Below are 12,346 nucleotides of genomic sequence, written 5' to 3'. Positions count from 1 at the left end.
ATAGATAGATAGATAGATAGATAGATAGATAGATAGATAGATAGATAGATAGATAGATAGATAGATAGATAGATAGATAGATAGATATCATTTTACTTACCAGATTTAACATCTTCATCTTCTGATTCCCCCATTTTAAATCCCAAATATCTTCTTAAGTTTTAGTTGGCGGGCTGACAGGAAAACAGCAGGAAAAACTCCGTCTCTTTTACTAGCTTGCAGGAACCTGTCAACAGCAATGTGTTTACTATCTGCCGTCGGTGTCGTCTTGTCTAGCTAAAAGAAATAAAAACAAAACACTGAAATATGTTAGAAGAAAACAGACACACGTGGCATTGATTAGCTCTTCAACTACATTCGTACGACCCTCCATCAACATACGGAAACTTCCTGTGACAAAAGCCAATCAAAAACGAGGAAAGTGAAGCGTCATCAAACTAGCCAATCAGCTTATTTGACATAGACCTGACAATTTGAGATAAGCGCCATCTAGTGACCCGGATGTGGTACAGCAACATGAATCTAAAATGCTGAAAACTGGAWTGAGCTGGTGAATTTTGCGCAATTTAAACCTAACAGATTCAAATAAACTATATGAAATGTTAAAATAAAACAGTCTGTTCAAACAACTTGCTATTCTACAGTCTCTAATAACAACTTTCTAATTCCACTTTTCTGTTACAACATTAGTTTTCAGCTTCATCATTAGTTTGGAAACACAGAAAAAAAAACACATTACATTACTTATAATATTTTGATTTAGTTATTGTAACTCATCAAGTTGAACCACAATGTTATATTTTAATCTTTTCATTGTTTATTAGATAATTTGTCATTTGACATTAAAAACTGTTTGACTACACTTACTGTTGAGTCATTTTTACCCACATTTATGTATATTATCAGTAATGTTTTTGTATACAAAATCTTACAGCAAAAATTGCAGAACTGTGCAGAAGTTTATAACACTCCTGATTAACAAAATATTTCACAAACCATCCATCCATTATACATGTTTATTCCTTTTCTGGGGTCACAGGGGTCACTGGTGCCCATATCCAGCAGTCACGGTGCGAGGGGCGGGGTACACCCTGGACAGGTCACAAGTCCATCACAGGGCCACACATAGAGATAAACGAGATAGACAACCATTCACTGTCTCACTCACACCTAGGGACAATTTAGAGTTACAAATTAATCAAAGTGCCCGGAGAGAACCCAAGCATGCACGGAGAGAACATGCAAACTCTACCCAGAAAGGTCCCCGGGCCGGGATTTGTTCCGGCAACCTTCTTGCTGAGAGGCGTCAGCTCTACCAACTGAGCAAACCATGAGATAAATATAAATGAAACTCCCAGAAAGTAATCACTGGTTGAACACCTGCAACTAATTACATCATGTACTCAATTAAAGATGGTTGCCACAGATGATCAGCATGACAAAAACTAATTTTACGTACATTCACATGAATTTGGTGTGGTTGTGAGTGAAAATCTCAACACATAATTTGAGTGCTACTCATTGTGCCACATTGTTGCTTTTCGCCACAGAGTTACAGTCAACATTGTCTGTTAGCAAAATATTTCAAGACCCACTGGACAGACCTAATGAAGCGTTCACAGGGTAATCATTGGATGTACTTTTACTGAGCAAGCCCAGTTCAAAATGACTCTAACTTACTGAAAATGGCCGATCATTTTGTTCATAGAGATAACAAAAGAACAGCAACACAATAAAACGTTTTTTATGGCTTTACACTGTTTGAATGTCTTTAATAAAGCCGGCATACAATTTGCTGGATCAACAGCTTGTAAATGCAAAATCTTTATTCACAATTAGCCTAAATGTTTGAAAACAAGACTTGTTTTCAAAGAAACTTAAAAAAATACTCTTACATTCAATGTGACTGCAAAAGGGGAGAAAAATATATTTATTTACTGTATTTTTTCAATACTTAAGCTTTGAATCTGAGGTGTTGGCTTGAACTTTTGAATTACGTTTCTCCAGCTTTAACTACACAAAGCATTTGCATTTTGAATAAAATTGTATTTTGTGAAAAAAAAAGAAAATGACAAAATATTCTTCTCCAGACAAGCAAAACAAGAAATGAATTTAAACTTAAGATGTTAAAGCTGTTCATCCATATTCACTTCCAGCTGGGATCTGTTATCTGCATTTCATGTTCATAAAACAAAAATAAATATATAAAACCACTTAAATATTTTTGTCTTCATCAGGAAATTAAAAGTTTGTGTTAGGATAAAATAGAATAAATATATGTTTTCAGAAAATATAAACAATACATATAGTGTCATTAGTTGCTGAGGAAGATGTCTACAAAGGCATCTGAGTTTCACAGTACACGTCCTGCCCAGGCTCCTCCTCGAACGTCACTTTGGCGTCGTCAGCATCCAGCTGAAACGAAACGGACAAATGAGAACAATCAACCAAACGCAGCAAGAACACGTTAACACTTGAAAGGAGGAGAGGAAGAAGAAGACACATACACATTTCATCTCCAGCTCGGTGAAGAGATGGCCAGTCATCAACATGCGCAGAGGGATGGTRAGGATGAGAACAAAGGGGAGCGCCAGGGAWGCTGGGCTGGATTTCACAAGCCACAAGAGTGCTAGACACACCATCTGGATTACTGTAAACAGGTGCATCCGCCCTGTGCTCACCTGTAGCCAGGAAACACAGGCGTTCTTCAGAGACAATATTTGTGATTTCGGGAGCATGRATTGATTCGAATAGTGTTGGAAAAATACCTGACCTGCTGTAAATTACTCTTTAAATTAACTCAGTTTGGAGAGTTTAATTCAGACCAACTAACTAGTCCAAGCAGGGCCAAGATCAAAAATGGATTAAAACAACTCCAACTCAAAAAATTATTTGTGGTTAATGTGCATATCTATTGCTACAACACCATCAATTTAACATTATACGGTTACTTTTGGCAGAAATATTACACTTTGAAACTTTGCTGGAAATGCCRCAAACTAGCATATGAGCATAAAATTTACTGTAAATAATAGTAGTATAACTCAAAACAGTATTAGTTTACAATAAAAATTTGCATTCACGTGAACCACTTTATCTTGTATGAAGCTGGCATAATTCTATTACATAAAAAATTATTTCAAAAACTGACAAGATGTAATAAGATACTTATGTGATGATTTAACACAAATGTCCTACATTTTGACCAGCATGACATCAGAGGGTCATAGTCTGCTGTATTTGATTTATCATGTTGGTTTCAGCAATGTGTTTTTTTTTTTTGTTTTTTTTTTTGTTAAAATGACAGGACTCTTACTCTGGTGGCGTAAGGTTCATTAGGGTGGTATTTCTTAGGAATGAGAAGCAGCAGTATACGATCCCACAGTTGGATGCCATTCAGTGACGTGACTCCCATGTAGAGGAAGATCCCGAACAAGGCCGACATGGGAATCAGCTTCAAGATCGGCTCCATCAGAATTGACAGACCTGGATGTGCATATTTCATTTTACAAAAGAAATGTTCAGTGTTTAATCTACGTCAGGTGCCAAGTCCATGTGTTTTACTAAGGAAAGACACCAACCAACAAGCAAGGCCACCACGATGCCACTGATCCTCTGCTCCAGCACTCGCTCTATCACAGGTTTTGGTCCTTTGCTCATGACTGTGAGAGCGTTGGCGTGGGTGACTGATCGGACTGTCGCGGCGCTAAGCCACGGCATGCCAAATATGGCGCAGAGCCCTCCCATTCCGACTAGAACMAGCAAGTCAAAGTGGAAGCCAGAACCTTTGATCATCTTTCTCTCAGGTTTGCTGATGATCAGTCTGTTCAAAGACACAAAGGATGAATCAATGGGATGGTACTATCAAGCTATTTGATGCTGAGGATCTATTTAGTTATGTTGCAGGAGGTGTAATGACTTACGTTGTGATCTGAGACTCCAGAAAGATGAGGATGAAGACAAGTAAGGCTGGGATGCAGGATGCAAACATCAACCACACAGGGAAAGACTGGTGCTCTCCGAAGGGGTTGATGAGCCAACCTCTCTTGTCTGGGTTTGACACTGTCAACCCTTTGGGAACAACCAGTTTCTGCAAATAAACAMATCTCAGTTTAATCAGATCAACTGTTTATTTTAATACTTGAAAAACACTCAGCAAAGCACCTGAAAGCAGACTAACCTGAGTGTAAGTATCCTCAATGTTGTAGTCCACCAATATCATGAGGAAGATGGCAATAGGAACGCCAAAGTCCCCTAGCAAGCGACGGACCTAATGCCAACCAAGAATGTCAACCATTTTCTTTTTCAAATTCTGGGATTTGGTTTGAATTTTCATAAAATTCTTTGGAAATTCACATAAAACAAAAAGACAAAACCATTCTGAAGTYGCCTGCAGACTTCACGTGGACTCACCTTTCCAGGAAGAAATGTCCCATTTTTAAACTGCCGCAAGAAGAAAGCAATAAAGAAGCAGCCGAACATGAGGCACATGGAGAGCAGGGCCGTGTTGGGGTATGGCGGTTTTATCATGTCGACAATAATGGTGATGTTGCCGGTGGCGTTGTCGTAGATGAAGGTCTCTTCCATCCTTGGGTTCCAGGGGTTTTCAATTGTTGAGTTCAGGTGATCGTAATTCAGAATTAGTGGGTGGTCCTTGAAGGTCTGAATGGAGATTAAGAGATCAGATGTTACAAACATWGATAGACGTTCTGGGTGACAGAATTATGTAAATGAATGACATTTGTGAAACATATAATGCTGATTTTTTTTTTCTTTTACCCTTCCTAATTTGGCAAAAGTTTCATAAATAAAGATGATGGAGATGAGGATGGAGAAGATCTCCTGGGTGAAGCGTGAGATGTAGCGCACCAGGAAGCTGCCCTCAAAGGCCACAATGGTCACCACAATGATGATGAGCCACACCCCGACCCACACCCTCCCTACAATGTACTCGATGTCCTGGGACTTGCAGAACTAAAAAATGAAGGAAACCGGGGATGAGTTGAATTTGGTCAGGACTAAATGGACAACAGATTAGAAAAAGACGACTCACAGCGAAGAAGGCCTCCTCGAAAACTAAAAGAGGACCAGAGAAACCGATAACCAGGATGGGCTGAGCAGAGACAAAACAGAAGATGATCCCCTGGATGCTGGTAGAAAGCAGGAGCTCCGATACACCCATCATGTTGTCCACCTTRTCAGCTGAAAAGACAGAAAATTTAGTGCCTACTGCTCATAAACAGAGGCACCGCACACACACACACATGTCATACACACCCAGAAGTCCTCCAAAAGTGATGGCAGGCGACAAGGCAGCAAAGTATATGAAGATGATAGCAGCAAGAGCCTGGGCATTCAGGGCGTCTGTGAGGTCACTCTTGTAGTACTGGTAGCGTCTCTTGATGTCTCGAATCATGCCCCCGAATGGTCGACCGGTGCGAGAAAGGGGGTCTTCAGCAGGAGAGCCACTAGAAATAGAAACTGGAGAGGAAAAAAATTGGCATAAAAACTTAGGGGCAATATCATGTAAAATCAACTTTTTTGAGTTTTAAATCATGTTATAATGTTATACTCTCATAAAAAACATGCCCAAAGCCTCGCTTTGACTCATTTATGCATGTTTGAGAAATCCTGTAGCGTTTTTAGGAAGCCATGCTGAGGAGCAAAATGACAGGTGGGGACCAGAAATGTCTTTTGTGACCAGAAACACCCCTGGGACATGTCTCCAAGCCAATCTTTCACCCCTTACCCCACACACCCCGTCCATGACTCCTGCAGGCTCTCRGCAGTAACAGAGCAAAGTGAAAGTGAAACTTAAACTGTCTGCTGCTCTTAACACTGCTGCCCACTCAGTGAAGGTCTTTTCAGATTCAAAATACCTTTGAGGAAATGTATTTTCAGATGGCAAATAAACTGCATCACAACACGCGCGCGACCCCCCCCTCCCCCCCTGCACCGAAATGGGACGGGACAGAAGCGGAAGGTGGTTCTTAAAGAGACAGAGGCCAATTTCGAGGCGTTTAGAAGAGGAAGTGATAAGATATTTTTTTCTATTTAAACATAAAAATAATATTTTAATAACAACTAAACATGACATAGACACTTTATTATGGTACAGTATTTAAATATGTATGCCCGAGAAACACATAATATTTCCCTTTTAACATAAAGACTGGTTTTGGTGTTAAGGCTGACAATGTGTAGTAGTGAGACAGGCCCTCACCTCTATGAGCTTTGGAGTCCCTGCGGGGCATGATCTCTGAGGAGTGCAGTCTGTCCTTCAGGAATTTCTTCTGAAAGTTGATGATGGAGCTCAGCATAGCTTCGTTCTTGATTTCTGTTGGTGGGATGACGATGCTGCAGTCAATGAATTCGACTAAAGCGTCCGTCAGGTCTCTGGCACTCTTTGCATCTAATGCTGCCTGGTTAAACACCTGGGAGGAAGAAAGTGGAGATGGAAGTAGAGACGGAAGTCAGGGAAGTCAGATCGTATCCATTTTATTTTTCTGTGACAAATATTCTGTCAATCTGTTTTAAACAAACAAAGATTAGATAAATGCGTAAAACATTAGCATTTTATTTACCTGTAAAGACTACAGGTTATTCTCCTCAGAGTCATAATATTGGTGCAGTGGCGGATCTAGGATTTTTCTGAGTAAGGGGCCATCAAGGGACCACAATATTCATAGAGGGGCCAAGTATTTGTTCAACATCCTTTCACACAAATTCCCAGTGTGTACTTTTTACACATCAAACACTTGTAATGTATTTTTTTTTAAAAAATGTACCACTTTACAACAAGGCCCCCCTTATAGATGGCTTTTAAAGAGGACAGGGGCACTTCAGGGGGCCAATCAGATTTCAGCTGGGGCCAATGCCCCAGTGGCCCCGCCCTTAGAACCGCAATTGGTAATGCGTTACACTTATCAAAACTCTGATCCTACTTACTTTATCAGCCATCAGAGCAGCCAAAGCTCGGCCCGTTTCATGGTAGTCCATGTCAGCCTTGCCAGGGCCAACCAGAACCAAAACAAAGCGAACAGGCACCGGGGCCTCCAGGGCTGAGTCGAGTGCCGTCGCTTCCTTCAAACGCACAAAAGCAACCGTGGGTTTCTCYAGGAAATCCAAGGCTCCTGGTCAAAACAAAGCAGTTGAAATTGTACAGGACAATCGCATGTGCTGAAATAAAGATGTGTACAAAAAGCAGGTGCCCAAATGTAGATAGACAATTAGGAGCATTTTTAAAAAAAAAAGGAAAGTTAGTGGCGTACCTACGAGCACCATTGAGGCCTCGACGTGATCACTTTCATCCTTCTGAAAGATCAGAAAAATGAGCAGAGCAAGTCAGAAATGTATTATATACAGTATGCTCTGCACCACTTTAAATGTTCGCCAAAAAAACAACAAACAAACAATAAAAAAGCAAACACAGAGATATCAGTGAAAAAAAACATACTCTTTCCTGGACAGAAAACTTGTGCAGGTCCACTCCATCAGTCAGCTTTTGACTTTCTGGATCAGATGATTCACTGCAGACAGAAAAGGCTTGTTGACATGTTCCTTTTCTTACTTTCCAGGTTTTTCTTCTTTAGTGTGTTTAATAAAGCAAATAAAAACACAAATGGCTGAAATTCTAAAATAACAGCTGGACTTCCATTCTGGATGTTAAATGTTCTGTGTAACTTCTGTACAGAGTGGTTGCCGTACAGGTACTGTAAAGCGGTTTGTTGGTCAGAGACAGCTTCATATAATCACAAGTTTAGTCTCCACAGCGGCAACTTTCTTCAAGTCAGACCATAAAAGCCTCCCTTCCTCGTTAGGAGCTTTGGTTAATTGCCACAACTAAATACTTAAATGTAGGTCCCTGTGTTTGAGTCACTGTTGGCTAAAGTCTCAAAAGATACCTGCGGTTTTGGACCAGCGATTTCAGCACACCTTCCCGGTCTCCAGACCTGATTTCCTTCTTATTAACCATCTCAGCAACCATCTTCTCAGCGATGGCAGCCAGAGTCTTCTCCTCGCCGTCGAAAATGGTCACAACTTGAGTTGAGTAAAAAGGTAAATTAGATTTGAGTTAGAAACACACACATCGTGCTCAAAAACTTTCTCTACCTTATGGAGGCTTTTTATTTGTTACAAAATGAAACTTTGAGTACAACACTAAATTTATTCTGTCACTGACCAGTGTTCATGGTGCGCCGCAGCTGGATGAGGCTCCTGAACGTGAGGTAGGAGATCTGTGAGGAGGCCCACACCCCCGCCTGCGGGTCGAAGCTCTCCTCGTAGCCCACCCATCTGCCYGTCTCCTGCCAGTGCCCCGGCTGCTCCTCGTCCTTCATGAGCTCTTTCTGCTTTCACACACCTGCAAGGGAACAGACTTGGTCAGAAGTGGTGGCTGAATTAGAGCTGCACCGCCTGTAAGCAGGGCTGTGGTTTCACTGGTAACTTCATCTACGTCACTGCATCTACCTTTGACCTGAATTTAGGAAGATGGAAAACAATTAAAAAAGCTCTACATTTTGACGTATACCCAAATTTATTTTGTGAGGATGCTGGCCCGGGGAGGTCTGGGTGGTTAGGGTTACATTAAACATTAAATTAAACACATACAAAATTAAATTTAGAGATTTGTATTGCTTATCTTTGAAAGCAAATTTATTCCAAATGGTTAAATGTTACTGCATTTGTTAATTTGTTTGGTTTATTTTGAACATGTTTACTWTGTACAGACAATCATTTTAAGCAAAGAAGAGAGAAACAAAAAATAAAGAAGAACTGGAAAAAAGTCGAAAAGGAGTGAGAAAAAATAATACCACTCTAGCATTAGTTATCAATTTTTACTAATCTAATTCCTTATTATTTTAGTACAACTGTTAATGAAAATATTCAAATACTATTTCTTAATACAAGCTATTGTCACATTCTTAATATTTTTATTTGCAGGAGAACTGTTGTATATCCCACTGGAAACTGTTCATAGACCAGTAAAACAGGTTTATGTCAGGTTGCAAAGAAAGAAAGCAGTCAAAATAGATTTTGTCGATGTGGAGTCATGCTGATGGNAATACAGGCTATTGTCATATTCTTAATATCTTTATTTGCAGGAGAACTGTTGTATATCCCACTGGAAACTGTTCATATACCAGTAAAACAGGTTTATGTCAGGTTGCAAAGAAAGAAAGCAGTCAAAATAGATTTTGTCGATGTGGAGTCATGCTGATGGAGGATATGGCAAACAGGTAAACAAGCTTTCATGCTACACTTCTTTTTCCACAAGTCACTCCTGAAATTTTCTTCATCCACTTCATCCTGCCAGGGAATCTCTTCTTTACCATATGTTCGACCAAGTACTTGAAGTCCTTTGTGACCATTTAGTTAGGGACTGGCATAAAAGATGCATTGGTTTGTGCACCCTACTGGCTAGTTTAACATGCTAATGTTCACTTTTCTTTAGAAAATATAGGGACCTCACAGAGAGGGCACTCAGATAAACCAAAGAACACATTAAGAGTTTGTAAAAGACTTCTTGAGCTGAACTCTCAGTCTCTGAAGGAAACCAGACACTGATCTTATTATTCTAATCTCTAAAACCAAACATGGTGACGGCAGCATCATCCTGTGGTCCTGTGAGAATGCTTTTCTAAATTAAGAGCCGGCAAACAGGTCAGCTTATAAGAAACTATTATGCATAATCTTGTCATTCAGCAAACAAATGCACACCTGAAACCACAGAAAGAGGCTTCTGAAAAACTTCTCCATTGGTTTAGTCGGGACAAGAGGAAAGGATTTATGGAGACTCTTGTTWAAGGCTCTGCTCTAAAGCTCATTATCCAACCCAATCAAATGATGGCATGATAAAAAGATGTTTTCCATGAAACAAATCCTCTCTTTAAGACGAGAATGAACTTTAATACCTGATTAAAAGGCAACTGGATTTTCTTTCTTGGATCAGTTGACTTCTGTTCATGCACTAAGGATTACTATGCAGACAACAGGCTCAGGCAAAATCACCTTCATGCTTCACCACAGTGCAGAAACACATGATATTATGGGTGTTGGTTTCCTCTGTGACGGTCAGGTGACATTTCAGTCCTCTTCTTCACCAAAGTGGACAWGGATCATAAAAAATTTGGAAGGTGACACCTTGTGTCTGCAGTAAACATGCTGGGTGTCAACTATAAGCTGGCTCCGAGGTTTGGTTCAGTGCGAGTTTCTGTCGTCTGTATGAATGGCAGCTTTTGAACACGTTACCTGAACCTGTTTGGACTGTCAATACATACGGTGTGTGTGTGTGTGTGTGTGGGGGGGGGGTCATGCCCCTTACCTATCACGTTGTATTTGTTGCAGCTGGTGTCTGTCTTCCAGTCAGCTAATAGACAAAATACACTCAATTAATAACATAAAATTGCATAAAATTATTGGTGTTTTACTAAAATAATTTTGATAACCTTTTAGTGAATATTGATGATGAGTTTTAATTTAAAGCCACAATAGATACATATCAAAATATTTGATATTTCAGTGTTTTTGATTTGATATTTTTGAAAACATGCATCATGATCATCACCTAGAATAAAAATTACCATTAAATTATTTGCCACTAAAGTTTATCTCTTAATTTGTATTAAATCGGAGAAATCAGCAGAATCACGTCTTGTTGCCAATAATTGTGTGTCATTTGTTTAAATTTGAACATTGACAAGTTCACTTCAGAGAGTCTTGGTGCAACAAATATTGAGTTGGTAAAATGAAAACAGAGTCAAAGGCAGAGAAATAAAACCACAGACAGTCAGAGAGTCAGTGGAAGTGAAATTATTTTGGGGAGGAAATAGAGAAATAGAAAGCATTAAAGCAAAAGTTGGGGCTAAAATAATCTACAGACAAGCTGTGCAGAGATATTCCACATTCTAACAAAAAAGTTTCGATAACTTCAACAAAAGTGAGAAATATTGGCTGTTTTTAAACTCAATTGTCATGAAAACTCTGATGAGTTAACTTCACATTAACCTCAAAAGAATCATTTATTGATRCAGAAATTATGTTGGTGCATAAAAATAAAAAAGCATTAAAAATTGGCTTATCACAAAAGCTATTATGGCAATACAATACATATATTTTTACACTAAAAGCCTATTACAAATTTTTATAGAGAGCTTGGGTGGCTTTTAGAAGTCTTTTGGTGGCTTTCATTTTTTCTCTTCAACCACTAGTGTTTTTACATTTTTATTATATTTTACCATTATTTAACCAGGCAAATTCCATTTAGATCGAAGATCTCTTTTGCAAGRGTGGCTTGGGCCTTTAAGGCAACATATTGAACATGTTTTTGTGTTGTGGGGAGAAAACCCACACAAGCTTGAGGAGAACATGCAAACTCCAYCCAGAGAGACCCCAGGTCCGAATAATAGGGGGGTCGAACCCTGGACCTTCTTGCTGTGAGGCATCACCACTGAGCCGTCGTGCCTTTTTTTTGTTTTATCTATGATCAAACCTAAAACAAAAAGGGTTTATTTCCAAAACACCACTGTTCAGAAAAGATTCAGACTAAACTGGCAAGATGCTATCGAAGAACATGTAAATGTGTGTGTGCATGTGTGTAAGTGTTGGGGAAAGGCTGATCCTACAAGTTTAAATATAAAGTTTGAGGGTCAAATTAGGTTATAGTTTGTTAATTATTTGTAGCAATATATATTTTGCATTGCGTAGAAAAACAAGGATGAGTGGTATTGAAGTGTTATAGTGTGACGTATTATTAATGAAGTCATTTCATAGGTTCAAAATGTGAAGGAGCCACCTTTTTTAAGCACCAAGATCTTACAACAGAAAATGGTCAACTCAACRACAGAGTTCTATAAACAAGAATTTGGGTGAAGCTTGTAAACGACTTAAATTCTGTCAACCACATTAACTATATTTTCCCATCAATTCATTTTCTTTAAATTTCACATTGTGATATGTCATACATTTTAGAATTAAGTAATGAGTTCAGAGTCAATGTAAGCTACATGAAATGTCAAAATGCACTTTTTTATTTCATGCATCATTAGGCACGAACATGGTCATCCTAGAAACAGCAATTTCACATATATCTACAAATATTTCTTCCAAAAAAGTCTTAAAAATAAAACAAGAAGGCAAKAATCAGGACATTTACTACAAATTTGTAAGTTTGAATTTGTTTTACAATAAAAAAAATCTAATCCATCCCACATAACAAATATTCATGCACACAACTGTGTAAGTAACATACATACATTGGAAAATAAAAACAATGATATTAACTAACTAACTAACTAACTAACTAACTAACTAACTAACTAACTAACTAACTAACTAACTAACTAAC

General features: G+C 38.9%; 2 protein-coding genes across 3 annotated transcripts in view; both read right to left on the bottom strand.

Annotated features, from left to right (window-relative positions):
- Positions 1–391, bottom strand: part of LOC106521392 (nucleolar transcription factor 1-A) — a gene marked incomplete at its 3' end in the record, with an annotated part of 9,734 nt that extends 9,343 nt beyond the window's left edge. The window contains 1 exon segment of the mRNA XM_014013941.1: positions 101–391. Within this exon segment, the coding sequence (XP_013869395.1) occupies positions 101–134 (34 nt within the window).
- Positions 392–1,318: 927 nt separating this feature from the next.
- Positions 1,319–12,346, bottom strand: part of slc4a1b (solute carrier family 4 member 1b (Diego blood group)) — an 11,750-nt gene continuing 722 nt past the window's right edge. Inside the window, exons 2-18 of one of the 2 annotated variants that reach the window (XM_014013919.1) lie at positions 10,325–10,369; positions 8,183–8,362; positions 7,905–8,040; positions 7,457–7,529; positions 7,272–7,314; positions 6,949–7,133; positions 6,224–6,434; positions 5,278–5,481; positions 5,054–5,202; positions 4,780–4,974; positions 4,414–4,662; positions 4,181–4,270; positions 3,924–4,090; positions 3,582–3,823; positions 3,317–3,486; positions 2,508–2,681; positions 1,319–2,415 (exon numbers count right to left, since the gene is read on the bottom strand). In XM_014013919.1, the coding sequence (XP_013869373.1) occupies positions 2,335–2,415; positions 2,508–2,681; positions 3,317–3,486; positions 3,582–3,823; positions 3,924–4,090; positions 4,181–4,270; positions 4,414–4,662; positions 4,780–4,974; positions 5,054–5,202; positions 5,278–5,481; positions 6,224–6,434; positions 6,949–7,133; positions 7,272–7,314; positions 7,457–7,529; positions 7,905–8,040; positions 8,183–8,339 (2,526 nt within the window). In that variant the 5' untranslated portion in view covers positions 8,340–8,362; positions 10,325–10,369 and the 3' untranslated portion in view covers positions 1,319–2,334. Of the gene's footprint in view, positions 2,416–2,507; positions 2,682–3,316; positions 3,487–3,581; positions 3,824–3,923; positions 4,091–4,180; positions 4,271–4,413; positions 4,663–4,779; positions 4,975–5,053; positions 5,203–5,277; positions 5,482–6,223; positions 6,435–6,948; positions 7,134–7,271; positions 7,315–7,456; positions 7,530–7,904; positions 8,041–8,182; positions 8,490–10,324; positions 10,370–12,346 lie in introns of those variants that run through there. The other variant, XM_014013920.1, reaches the window with a different exon arrangement.

The sequence above is a fragment of the Austrofundulus limnaeus genome, unplaced genomic scaffold, assembly GCF_001266775.1.
Source record: "Austrofundulus limnaeus strain Quisiro unplaced genomic scaffold, Austrofundulus_limnaeus-1.0 Scaffold108, whole genome shotgun sequence".
Taxonomy (NCBI): domain Eukaryota; kingdom Metazoa; phylum Chordata; class Actinopteri; order Cyprinodontiformes; family Rivulidae; genus Austrofundulus; species Austrofundulus limnaeus.
The sequence above is the reverse complement of the archived record's forward strand: the minus strand, read 5'-3'. Positions and strand labels throughout refer to the sequence as shown.